The sequence below is a fragment of the Acomys minous genome (assembly GCF_964271855.1).
Source record: "Acomys minous genome assembly, chromosome: 14".
Lineage (NCBI taxonomy): Eukaryota > Metazoa > Chordata > Mammalia > Rodentia > Muridae > Acomys > Acomys minous.
This window is the reverse complement of record NC_140496.1, coordinates 16,974,879-16,988,590: the sequence shown is the minus strand read 5'-3', so window position 1 is coordinate 16,988,590 and position 13,712 is coordinate 16,974,879. Positions and strand designations below refer to the sequence as shown.

At 43.4% G+C, this 13,712-nt stretch overlaps 1 protein-coding gene across 2 annotated transcripts in view; it reads right to left on the bottom strand.

Annotated features, from left to right (window-relative positions):
- The window catches only part of GLG1 (golgi glycoprotein 1), a 93,805-nt gene extending 80,617 nt beyond the window's left edge, over nucleotides 1-13,188 (bottom strand). For both annotated transcript variants that reach the window (XM_084756646.1, XM_084756647.1), the window contains exon 1: nucleotides 12,711-13,188. In XM_084756646.1, coding sequence (XP_084612772.1) covers nucleotides 12,711-13,151 — 441 coding nt within the window. In that variant the 5' untranslated portion in view covers nucleotides 13,152-13,188. The remainder of the gene's footprint in view (nucleotides 1-12,710) is intronic.
- Nucleotides 13,189-13,712: the final 524 nt, after the last annotated feature.

Genomic DNA, 13,712 nt, shown 5'->3' with positions numbered 1-13,712 from the left:
AGTCATATAAACCCTAGAATCTCGAACTTGTAACTCTGTACTCTGCAGAAACCCACAACACTATTCTATGTACTTTCAAATGTGGGCAGTAAGATGTGTATGCAGCCACTGTAAAGTAAGGCACGAAAGTTGGCTAAGAAATCAGGCTAATGAATGTGAGTTTTCCCCCCTTGAGAGAAAGGGAACCACACAGACACCTCTTCTGAGGTCAGCATTCTCTGTCCTAATTTCTATTTCAGAGTACTTTCAAATTGAAAATAAAAATATACAACACCATAAGTCTTGCAGCTTCTTATAGTGATTTTAAAAAGCCAAGATGGTGTTAACGGCTCATGCCAATAATCTCAACATTCAAGAGTGAGGCAGTATGGTCACATGGAGTTCAGGGCCAACCTGAGTTAGAATAAGACCCTGTCTCAAAAATACACAAATAACTTTTTTTTTTCACTTAAGTATAGTACTACTCAAGAGCTCAATTTAGCCTGGGCTACAAGGTGAGAAATCCTATCCCTTAAACAAACAAACAAACAGCTAGGCTTATGGGGCTGGAGAAATGGCTCGGCTGTTTTTGGTGGGTTTTTTTTTTGTTGTTGTTGTTTGTTTGTTTGTTTGTTTTTAGTTTTCTGAGACAGGGTTTCTCTGTGTATCCTTGGCTATCCTGGACTCACTATGTAGACCAGGCTGGCCTCGAACTCACAGCGATCCGCCTGCCTCATCCTCCCAAGTGCTGGGATTAAAGGTGTGCTCCACCACGCCTGGCTTGGCTCAGCTGTTACGAGCAGTAACCACTCTTCCAGACGACCGGGGTTCAATTCCCAGCTCTTACATGGCAGCTCACAACTGCCTGCAACTCCAACTGACACCTTCACAAAGACATACATGCAAGTAGAACACCAATACACATAAAATAAAAATAAACTATTAAAAAGAAAAAGTATAGGCCCAGCAGCACAGGCCTATAATTCTAGGATTTGAGAGGGTCTGGAAGAGGATTACAAATTCAAGGCCAGCCTAAGTGAGACTTGTTTCAAAATAAAAGTAAAAAGGGCTAGGAATGTAGTTCAGTGGTAGAGTGTTCCCTACCATGCGGTTACATCCCAACCCCACCAATTTTTATGTGTATGAGTATTTTGCCTGCACGCGTGTCTGTACACTACATGCATAACTGAAAAGGCCACAAGAGGGTATCAGATCACTGAGACGAACAGTTGTGTGCTGCCAAGAACTAAGCCCTGGTCTTCTGGAAGATAGCTAGTGCTCTTAACTGTTGAACTATCATTTATCTCTCCAGCTCCTTAGTTAACATTTTTTGTTGTTGTTGTTGGTGGTGGTTTTTTGTTTGTTTTTCGAGGCAGGGTTTCTGTAATAGCCTTGGCTGTGCCTGGAACTCTCTTTGTAAACCAGGCTGGCCTCAAATTCAGACATCTGCCTGCCTCTGCCTCTGCCTCTGCCTCTGCCTCTGCCTCTGCCTCTGCCTCTGCCTCTGCCTCTGCCTCCCAAATGCTGGGATTGTTGTTGGTTTTTTGATACAGGTTTCTCAGTGTGGCCTTGGCTGTCCTGAACTCACTCTGTAGACCAGGCTGGCCTTGAACTCAGAGATCTGCCTGCCTCTGCCTCCCAAGTGCTGGGATAAAAGGCGTGTGCCTCCTTATCAAAGTCTTAATGTGAGCATTTCAGGGTTTTTTTGTTTTGTTTTGTTTTTGAAACAGGATCTCACTTTGTAGGCCTGAATCTCACAATGTAGACCAGGCTGGCTTCAAACTTAAAGGGATTCACCAGCCTCTGCTGGGATTAAAGGTGTGAGCCACTTTGACCAGCAATTATTGCCTATTTTGTAAGCCAAAGAAAGGTTTCAACCTTAGCAACAGAAGAGCTCAAGTTTTTACATATTACTTTCCCTCTGAAAATCACCAAATTTCAGGAAAAATTCAATAATTTTTATATTTATCTGGATTTATACAAGTAAAGAATACAGCCAAAGTTTCTGTTTCTGAGCAGATAAAATCCCTGCCTGTAATCTCAGCAGTGAGGCATAGGTAGGCATACTTCTAAACTCAAGACTAGCTTGGTCTACATAGTTGAGACTGGAGAGAGAGATGGGAGAATTGCCTTGAACTTCTCTGGTGAGCTAAGCTGGCATATAAAACAGAAACAAGAGGTAACCTGCACCCAAAACAAGTGGTAGACTCCCAAAAGTATCTTCTGACCTCCTCATGTATACTGTAGCATGTGCACTCTCAACAGATTGAGATTTACACCCCCCATACACGCACACACTAAAAACTTAAAAATAAATTAAGATATTAATTTGAAGGCAAGGTGTGATGGTTTGAAAAACCAAAAAAAAAAAAAAAAAAAACAACAACAACACTTTTGAGCCAGATGTGATGGCACACACCTGTAATCCCAGCACCCGGACAAGGACAGCTAAGTCTACAAAGATTAATTTGAGCTAGATAAGGTGAAATAGACCTTTTTTGGTTTTTGTTTTGTTTGTCTGGGTTTTGGTTTTTTGAGACAGGGTTTCTCTGTGTAGTCCTGGCTGTCCTGGGCTCACTTTGTAGACCAGACTGGCCTCCAACTCACAGAGATCAGCCTGCCTCTGCCTCCCGAGTGCTGGGATTAAAGGTGTGCCCCACCACATCCTGCTAGTGGATTGCCTCTAATCCCTGCACTCTGGAGGCAGAGGCAGACAGATCTCTGCGAGTTCAAGGCCAGTCAGTGTGACATGAAAAGGGGGGTGAAGAAAGGCTGATTGATTTAAGGTCATGGTAATGTGAGCTGAGTCAAGACTGTCACTCCAAAGCCCATTCAATTCTGTTTTCCTCCTCATACTGCTGCTCCTCATACCTTAACTCCACATGGCAATAAGCCCGGAACGTCTGACTTTTATTTCATGTATAATAGATACATGTTCAGGAGTTACATTAGTTAACACATGGCAGACTCTCCTTGTTATCAGAACTCCCCTGAGCTGGGTGGAGTGGCACACCTCTGCTCATCAGTACTTGGGTAAATTGAGGTAGAGGCTACCCTAGGCAATATAGTAAGTTTAAGGCCAGCTTGGGGTACACAGAAAGTCTCAGTTTCAAAAATCATATAAACAAATACAAAAAAAATTCCCAATATATCCTTTTTCTTCCCACTTGAAACTTACTGTCCACTTCATGCTATGACCAATATAAGACCTTTGATTCTGTTCCATGCTACACCTGGTCTGTTTGTTTAATGTGGCTGCTGGGGATCTGATATGAAGCTATGTTTGTACACCAAGTCAGCTTTCGGAGCAAGCTTACTAGCTCCCAAAATATTATTATTATTAATTTTGGTTTTTCAAGACAGGCTTTTTCTTTTCTTTCTTTTTTTTTTTTTTAATTTAGTTTCTTTTTCTTTCTTTCTTTTTTTAATAATTTATTTACTTTTATTGTATGTGCATTGGTGTTTTTGCCTGCATATATGTCTGTGTGAGGGTATCAGATCTTAGAGTTACAGACAGTTGTCAGCTGCCATGTGGGTGCTGGGACTTGAACCCGGGTCCTTTGGAAGAGCAGTCAGTGCTCTTAACTGCTGAGCCATCTCTCCAGCCCCAAAACAGGCTTTTTCACCAGGCGCAGTGGCACACATCTTTAATCCCAGCACTCGGGAGGCAGAGACAGGAGGATCTCTGTGAATTCAAGGCCAGCCTGGTCTACAAAGTGAGTCCAGGACAGCCAAGGCTACACAGAGAAACCCTATCTCCAAAACCAACCAACCAAATAAACTAGACAGGGTTTTTCTGTGTGTAGCCCTAGCTGTCCTGAAACTCAGGACTGACCTTAAACTCAGATCTACCTGCCTTTGCTTCCCAAGCACTGGGGTTAAAGATGTGTGCCACGCTACCTGGCTGGCCTTGAACTTTTCATCCTCTTGTGATTTCCTATTCCAAGCGCTGGTATGTACCTAGTTTGTGTGGTGATCCGGATCAAATGCAAGGCTTTTGCTAAGCAAGTACTCTATCAAATGACCTACATTTCCAGCCCCAAGAAGCAGAATTCTAATCCTTCTGCCTCTACCTCCAGAATGCCAGATCACAAGCCTCTGCCACCAAGCTGGATATACTTGGTGCTAGGGAGTCCACCCCAGGCTTCCAACATGCTAGCCAAACACTCTGCTAACTGGCTTCATCCCCAGTACTCAATCTAATGTTATGTGAGCCCAGTAAACTAATGCTGAATGAAGGAAAGTAGATGCCTGGCCTGCTTCCTTTATCTATTGTTTTTAGATTCCAGCCCACACTTCTTGTTCCTCTACACTCTATTTTAACTCAGATACAAAGTTATTGCTAGCTCGGCTCTGAGCTTTGGGGGACATTACTTGGAGATTCTTTCTTAAGTTTCAAATTTATTTAACACATCCAAATAAAGATGAGTCACTGACTGATTTCAGGGTTTGTGTTGTTTTGTTTTTCGAGTCAGGATTGTTCTGTGTAGCCTTTAAGTCCTGGCTGTCCTGGATTTGCTTTGTAAAAAATTGCAAATACTTGCACTGTCTACTAAATCAAGGTGTAGCACACACCTGTAGTCTAGTAATTGTGGGTGAAGGCAGCAAGATTTGGAATTTGAGGTCATCCTCTTGCTGCAAAGAGAGTTCTAGGGCAACCTGGGCTACAATGGACTCTTTAAAAATTAAAATTAAAAAAGCAAAGCAACTTTGGACTCTCAGATTCAGGGTCTGAAGCTCTGTCAACTCAGCTACCCAGGCGAGGATGTGGAAAGGGGAACCCTCCTCCATTTGTACAATCACTTTGGAAATCAATCTGGTGCTTTCTCAGAATATTGAGAACAGCTCTACTTCAAGACCCAGATATACCACTCCTGGTATATACCCAAAGGATGCCCCACCATACAACAAGGACATCTGCTCAACTATGTTCACAGCGGCATTATTCGTAATAGCCAGAAACTGCAAAAAAAAAAAAAAAAAAAAAAAAAAAACCCAGACGTCCCGCAACCAAAATATGGATAAAGAAACTGTGGTACATTTACATAATGAAATACTACTCAGCCACTAAAAACAAGGAAATCATGAAATTTGCAGGCAAATGGATGGAACTAGAAAAGATCATCCTGAGTAAGGTAACCCAGACCCATAAAGACAAAATGACAGGAGCCTATTAGAGTTGTCCTCTGAGAGGCTCCACCCAGCAGTGGTTCAAAACAGATGCTGAGACTCACAGCCAAACTTTGGGCAAAGCATAGGGAGTCTAGTGGAAAAGGGGGCGTGGGTCAGGCTTCATGTGGGTCCTCTAGTAAGGGGAGCAGAGGCTGTCTCTGACATGGACTCTGTTGTTTGCTTTTTGATTAATTCCCAGTATAAGACTGCCTTGTCAGGCCACAGGGAAAGAGGACTGATGTGACTTGATGAGCTGGGGTGCGTGTGTATGGGGCTCCCCTTTTCTGAGGAATAGGGGAGGGAAAGGGGGAGGGAAAGGGGGACTGGGAAGAGAAGAGGGAGGGGAATATGACCAGGATGTAAAGTAAATAAATAAATAAAAATTTAAACCCAGCACTCTGAAGGCAGAGCAAACTCAAGCAAACTCATATCTATAAGTTTGAGGCATGCCCAGTCTACAGAGCAAGTTCCAGGACAGCCAGTGCCATACAGAGAAGCCCTGTCTTGAAAATCAAAAAACCAGCCCACTCCCAAAATTAAAAAACCACACATTTCCTAGGATTAAATAATACTAGAAATTATTTTGCCTCTCTTAGAACAGAGCTTATAAGAAACAATAATAATGCCTGGTCAGTGGTGGTGCACACCTGTAGTCCCTGTACTAGAGAGGCAGAGGCCAGCCTGGTCTACAGAGTGAGTTCCAGGATAGCCAGAGCTACACAGAGAAACCCTGTCTTGAAAAACCAAAAAAAGAAATACTCAATAAGTGCTTGCTTTTATCAATATCTGTATCACCAACACTGAACAGTGTCTTGTACACAGGATTCATTAAATATTTGCTGACAGATGAAAAATTAAGTACCTATAAACCATTTTAATAGCTTCTTTTTAAGAAACATAATCTTGATATTGCTGACTACATTTGCTTGAACACAATAGAAACGTAGCATTTCCTCTTCTGAACTATTCAAGTGTATTATTTCCTTCTACAGAACAATAAATTATTAACAACTATGTGCTATAAAGCACTCTCATCAAGAAACTTCTTGAGTATTTGCCGGAAATGTCAATGCTGTTTTTCAGGTAACTCTCAGTTATCTGAAGGAGTATTTTTATCTCAAGCTGGGATTGAAAACCATGCCAGCACTCCTTGCCAGGCTAAGGCAAGATGATTTCAAGTTTTTAAGATTGGCTTGGGCATATAGAAAGACCATTTAAAAACATTCCACAGCCGGGCGTGGTGGCGCACGCCTTTAATCCCAGCACTCAGGAGGCAGAGGCAGGCGGATCGCTGTGAGTTCGAGGCCAGCCTGGTCTACAAAGTGAGTCCAGGACAGCCAAGGCTACACAGAGAAACCCTGTCTCGAAAAACCAAAAAAAAAAAAAAAAAAACATTCCACATAGCACACACTCACATACCCCTTGTAATCCCAGCACCACTTAGGGAGACAGGGGCAGGCGGATCTCTTTGAGTTTGAAACCAGCCTGGTCTACAAAGCAAGTTTCAGGACAGCCAAGGGTATACACAGAGAAACGCTGCCTCAAAAAAATTTTTAAAAAGAATTTAGAATTGATATGATATCAGGTTACTAACACTCTTAGACAACTGCTTCTTGTTCACAATCTCATCTATCAAACTAACTGTAAGCAATGGTAGTATCTGAGTATTAATGTTTTTCCACAATGATAGATACATAATGGGAGGTCAATAACGATTTGATTATGTGGTTAAATTGCTTCCACCCACTGAGTTAACATGAGAGGAAATTCCGTATGATCTCAAATAAAATTACTACATCCTAAGCCCAACAACTTGGATTAATTGCTGTTTGCCTTACTCATGCCATTATTTCCCTCTGAATGAGCAAAAATCATGAGACAAATGCATATTTAATCCTAGAAGCCATACAACACATGCCTACTCAGAATACGTAAGGTAAATAGCTTATGTTAGTTAGACAGAAAAATCTTAGAGTTGGGAGTGAGTGACAAAGAGCTTGCCTAACACAGGCAAAGCCCTAGGTTTAATCTCTAGAAACACACAAAATACATATTTCCTAGGCCTATAGATATGGCTAAGAGTGCTTGCTGTGGGCTGGAGAGATGGCTCAGCAGTTAGAACTGTCTGCTCTTCCAGAGGTCCTGAGTTCAATTCCCAGCAACCACAGCAAGAAGAGTGCTATCTGACTAGTTCTCAATACCTACACTGCTACTACCAACCACCTGGAGCTTCAGTTCTAGGGGATCCAAGGCCCCCTTCTCATCTCACCAACACATAAAGAAACCAAGCCTCAGAGTGACACATGTCTTGCCCAGTCTTGTAAGTACCTAATAGCAAGCCATGCATGGTGGCTGAGGACAGGTTGCTAGGAGTTTCAAGTCACTGTAAGCTACACTGTGAGTTCTAAGCAACCTGACTATAGAGTGAGATCCCACCTCAAAACAAAACAAGGGGGCTGGAGCACTGACTGCTTGAGTTCGATTCCCGGCACCCACATGGCAGTTCACAACTGTCTGTAACTCCAGTTCCAGGAGATCTAACACCCTGGTACAGACATACATGCACGTAAAACACCAATGCACATAAAATAAAAAAAATTTTTTTAAACTTCTTTTTGTTTGTTTGTTTTCTTTCAAGACAGTATTTCTCTGTGTAGCCCTGACTATCTTGGAACAGTCTGGCTTTGAACTCACAGAGATCCACCTGCCTCTGCCTCCCGAGTGCTGGGATTAAAGGAATGCGCCACCACACCCGGCTGAAAAAGAAATTCTTTAAAAACAAATAATAGGGTTAGATCCCAGGCCAGCCAGGGCTAAACAAGGAGTCCCTGTCTCAAAAAAAGAAAAAGTGTGCAGTGCTGAGATTTTACTTGCTGCTCATTATATAAAACAGTATAATCCCCAAACTCGGGAGGCAGAGGCAGAGGCAGGTGGATCTCTGTGAGTTCCAGGCCAGTCTGGTCTACAAAGTGAGTCTAGGACAGCCAGGCCTGTTACACAGAGAAAACTTGTTTCAAAAAACCACAACAAACAAACAAACAAGCAAAGTCCACTTTAAATAAATACACAATATTTACACAAAGTTTAGGTAAGCTGGGTATGGTGGTACACGCCTTTAATCCCAGCATTTGGGAGGCAGAGGCAGGCAGATCTCTGTGTGTTCAAAGCCAGCCTGGTCTACAAAGACAGGACTACAAGCGATACCCGTCTTGAAAAAAACAAAACAAGATCTCCAGCTCAATAGAGCTTGGTAGACTCCATCATAATGGACCAATAAATCGTCCCTTGCTGTTTGCATCAGATAAGAAAAAAAAGAAAAAGAAAAAAAGAAAACAAAACAACAGCCAAAAAAAAAAAAAGTTTAGATAGTGGCACAAATGTTTGGAGATTAATATATTCATAGAAAGTACTAAGAAATATTTTTAAGTATCTCACACATTGAAGTACTCATAAATTAAATGACATCTGGTGTCTAGTTTAAAATATATTAGTCTCCCAACAGTATGCTAGAAAAATAGAAGGGTAGTAATAGTTCAAGTTGAGTGACACACATACAAACATACACAATTACCCAGTACTCCTCCTCCACTGCTAATACTCTACCATCTACTACTTAAGAGTAGGTAAAATGGATACTGAGGCCAGCCTGGTCTACAAAGTGAGTCCAGGACAGCCAGGGCTACAAGAGAAACCCTGTCTCAAAAAACAATGACAACAACAACAATGGGAATAGGGGCTAGAGGGAGGCTCTGCAGTTAAGAGCACTTGCTGCCCTTGTAGAGGACCTTAGTTGGATTCCCAGTGTCCACGCCGTGGTTCACAAACATCTATAATTCAGGCAGAGGCAGGAGGATCTCTGCGAGTTCAAGTCCGGCCTGGTCTACAGAGTTAGTTCCAGGACAGCCAGGACTACACAGAGAAACCCTGTCTCAGAAACACACACACACACACACACACACACACACACACACACACACACACACACCTATCACTCCAGTTTCAGGGCACTGGATACCTTCTCCTGGCCTTAGTGGATACTGCACACTTTTAAAGCACAGACATACATGCAGGCAAAACACCTACCCCTACATATACACAAGGGTGGGACTATTGCCTATTAGGTACATTGGGCCCTTTTAAAGACACAACTCAGGCGGGGCACAGTAGCCCACGCCTGTGATCTCAGCACTCAGGGAGGCAGAAGCAGGTGGATATCTGTGAGTTCGAGGCCAGCCTGGTCTACAAAGTGAGTCCAGAACAGCCAAGGCTACACAGAGAAACCCTGCCTCAAAAAACCAAATAAATAAATAAGCAAACAAACAAATGCATGACTCAGGCTAGGCAGTGGTGGTGCATGCCTTTAATACCAGCACTTGGGAGGCAAATATGAGTGGATCTCTATGATTATTGAGTTCCAGGCCAGCCTGGTCTACAGAGTAAGTTCCAGGACAACAAGGCTACATAGAGGAATCCTTTCTCTAATTAATTAATTAATTAATTAAAAAAGCATGATTCATCTGAGGGGTCAAAAAGAAAGCTCCACATAACATACACCTTCAAAATAATGGTCTAACTGCCTTCAGTAAAGCTGTGAATTAATCTACAGTTGATAAAAAGTTTTACTATAGTATATCTTTGTATCTTGAGTTTGTTGGCAGATGACACACTAGATAAACTGAAAATGTCAACTGATAGTACTTAAAAGTAAAAATAAATCTTTCAATAAGGCATGTAAGTGAATTACATAATTTTGGACCACACTAGAGCGAGCCTTAAATTCTAAAACTTGTGACATAAGGCTTTAATCTCAGTACTCAGGAGACAGACAGGTTAAGGCCAGGCTAGTGTACAAAGAGTTCTAAGGTACACAGGGCTACAGAGTGAGACCTGTGGAAACCTTGTTTGGGGGGAGGGAGTGTGTGTGTGTGTGTGTGTGTGTGTGTGTGTGTGTGTGTGTGTGTGTGTGTGTGTGTGTTCCAGGACAGCCAGGGCTACACAGAGAAACTCTGTCTTGGAAAACAAAACAAAACAAAAAATGAACTTGAGGGATTAAGGATGTTGCAGACCCACGGTACAGAGCACGCAAGTGAAGCTCATCACTATACTGAGAATTTAGCTCCTTCCTCCCAAATAGTAGGTCCCCCATTTACATGACACTCCCTTCTTCTGGAAGGCAAAACCGCATCCATCAATTTTACTCTTCCCCAATCAGCTAACAATATTTTCTGAGTTCTAGCACTGAACTAAATATTATGGAACAGAGTTTATACATGATCCTGACCAAAAAAAAAAAAGAAAAAAAAAGTTTACTTAAATATCTTTGCTGAGAATTTTGAGAATAATGGTAGACCAGTGACTACATTTTCTGACCAGTGTACTTTTCTTTATGCAAACTAATCTAAGAAAAAAAAAATGGTGCCCTTAAGATAAAGACTGCAAAATTAGACAAGTCTGTCCTTTATAGATGGAGAGAGTCTCTACATACTTTTACATGCATGACAAAAAACCATTCGGTGCTCCTGTAAGGAGTGTTACAGATACCTATAATGTAAACAGCTTTAGACACACTCCTTCAACTGGACTTTTTTTTTTTTTTTTGCCACATTCCTCTAGTAATATTCTATTTCTACAACAATCCATTCACAATGTTATCTAGCAGGATAGTAGGATCTTAGCTTAAGGAAACAATATCTAGTAAGTATCCTTAAGAATCAGATAGACTGGTCTACAAAGTGAGTCCAGGACAGCCAAGGCTACACAGGGAGACCCTGTCTTGAAAAACCAAAGGGAAAAAAAAAAAAAAAGAATCAAATAGAAAATTCCAAAGAGAAACCCTGTCTCAGGATGGGGGAGGTGAGAGAGAAGGTATGACCAAAACAAACAAACAAACAAACAAAAAAACCCAAAAAAACAAAAACAAAAACAAACAAAAAAACAAAGCCCTTGGCTCTCCTGGACTCCCAATAGACCAGGCCGGCCTGGAACACACAGAGATCTGCTGGGCTCAGCCTCCAGAGGCATATATGCCACCATGCTTAGTGGCTGTAGCTGGCTTCTAGTCTTCAAGCTAGAAATGAGAACCATGTACGATTCCACATTTCTGGTGGCTCTGGAAACTCTCTGAATATTGATTTTGTATGCCTTTTCCTTTTTTTTTTTAAATTTTTTTATTTCTTCTTTTTAAAAAAGTTTTAATGTTGCCCTGCCTAGCCTGGAACTGTACTTAGACCAGACTGTTCTCAAACTCAAAAGAGGTATTTGCTAGCTTCTGCCTCTCAAATGCCAGGATTGAAGGGATGCACCATAAAAAAGGGACTTAGTATATAAGGGTATAGTATTTAACGCTAAAAAGCAAGACTAGCACAAGTCTTCAAACCAGTGGTCACCTCACGGTCTTGAATAGGGAAGATTGTTCTTCAACAATCCTGAAAAATAGACTATTGCAAATGAAATGACAAACAGCAGCTTCAACTTGCCAACCTTTGGGACTAATCCTATTTACTTAAGCTTATGGAAAACAAATATTTCTACCAAATGCATGCATGTCCGCAGAACCAAATATAGAAAAGAAGTTATCAGTGTAGTTTAAATGAACCACACCAAGTAATATCAGATTTATAACTCATTGAGAGTTACTGTTAAAATTATTTCAAACTTGGCAAAGTGGTCAGCCAGAAACAGAAGGATGCCTCTAGTAGACGGCCAGCCTGGGCTACGTAAGCAAATCCTGTCTCAAAAAAAAAAAAAAAAAAAAAAAAGAAAGAAAGAAAGAAAAAAAGAACAAAACAAACAAAAACTATATGCAGACTTCAGAAAAGCCCACAACACGATCACGGTATTAAATGCCGCCTATAACTTTCTCAAGCTTTAGGGTTCCAAGGGGCATGAAGTCTAAAAATGAGGTCCTTTACAAACTGACCACAGGAAGTGAAGGGGGGGGGGAAGGATCAGGTAAATAGTAAAGATTTACCAATGACAAAAGAATGTGGTATGAACAGTAAATTCTGCTCTTGACTACGTACACACGAGAAGAGAACCCAGGTTAACAAGCCAAGTATCTACTGCTAAATAATCAGCAGATAGATCTTCAGCAGCTCAAATATACCGACCATTTTTTTTTTCACGTAGAAATGCATTGCTACACACTGTCGAGGTCGAAACTGATAGCAAAAATCCTAAACTGGTTTTCGGCGAGGAGCCACTCGGCAGAGAGCGTCACACAAAAGACAGGAGCGCAAACAGAAACACGCTCCTAGTAGGCCTTCGCCTCCTGAGGCCGTGAGCCGAGGTCTCGATCCCAGAACACCGCGACAAGGAGCCAAAGAAGGGACCGGGGAGGGGAAGCCAGGCAGCCGGAGGGGTGGGATCCGCTTGCCGGAACGCACCCGGGAGTGAGGGGCAGGAAGGAGAAAGGCGCCGGCACACACAGCCCCGAAGGAAAAGAGCGAAGGAAAAGAGCGAGGGAAGCCGCAGCCCGGCGTCCGCGGCTTCCAGGCGGGCGACACCCTCCGGCCCGCACCAGGCTCGGCCCTCCTCCCAGGCCCGTCCCACCTTCTCACCTCCCTTACGTCCTGCAGGCACTCGAGCACCGCCAGGTTGTTGCTCCAGGTGTGTTTGGGGCACACACGGGTCACGTCCTCCCTGCAGGACTCTTCCTCCACCAGCTTCCAGCCACCTCCAGTCCCACCGGGCCCCGCTCCGCCCCGCCGGGCCAGGGGCCCGCCCGCCGGGAAAAGAGGCTGCTGCTGCTGCTGCTGCTGCTGCTGAGGCGGCTGCTGCTGCTGCTGCTGCTGCTGCTGTTGCTGCGATAACTGAAGCGACTGAGGCGGCTGCTGCCCCGCCGGGCTGCCGCCTCCTGCTTGTCCTAAGAGGGACGCAAAGTTGGCCCCCAGATTCTGGCCCTGACCGTGGTTATTCTGGGCCCCTGCTATCGCTAGCAGCAGCAGCTGCAACGCCGCCGACAAGCGGAACATCCTCCGTACACGTCCACACACCGCCATCTTGGGTTCGCGGCGAGCTCGACGCACCCGCCGGCGACGTGTATTTAAATGAGGGGGCGGGGCGGGGCGGGGGCCGGCGGGGCTCCTCCCCAGCGGGCCGTAGACCTCGGAGCCGCTGCACAGCGAAAGCGGAGGATGCGCTGCGAAGGGCCCACGCCCTGGACCCTGCTGGCGGGAAAATGGCTTTCCTTCCTGGAGGAGCTGCAGGGGCTGCTTAGAAAACCTGGGTAGGGCACCATGGTCTAATTTTCTTGATTGTCGTAATAGGAGAAGGAAAAAGAAGTGAATTTGGGCTGCCACAACCAAGATGGCCGGTGGAATATTTTGCCGGCTCAGTGACGTGGGAGGCAAAGGGATAAAAACTTTTGTGTGTATAGATGAACTCCAAAACCAAATGTATTCCAGTATCTGAGAGCCTCATTTTGTGTCTTTTTTTTTTTTCTTCTCATTTTGTGTCTTACCTGTATTTCTTTCCTAGAGAACCAGGCGACAATTGAATGAACTTTAAGAGTACATAGGCTGTAATCCTTGGTTTGGAGTCTTCTTAGGTGATCACTCAAA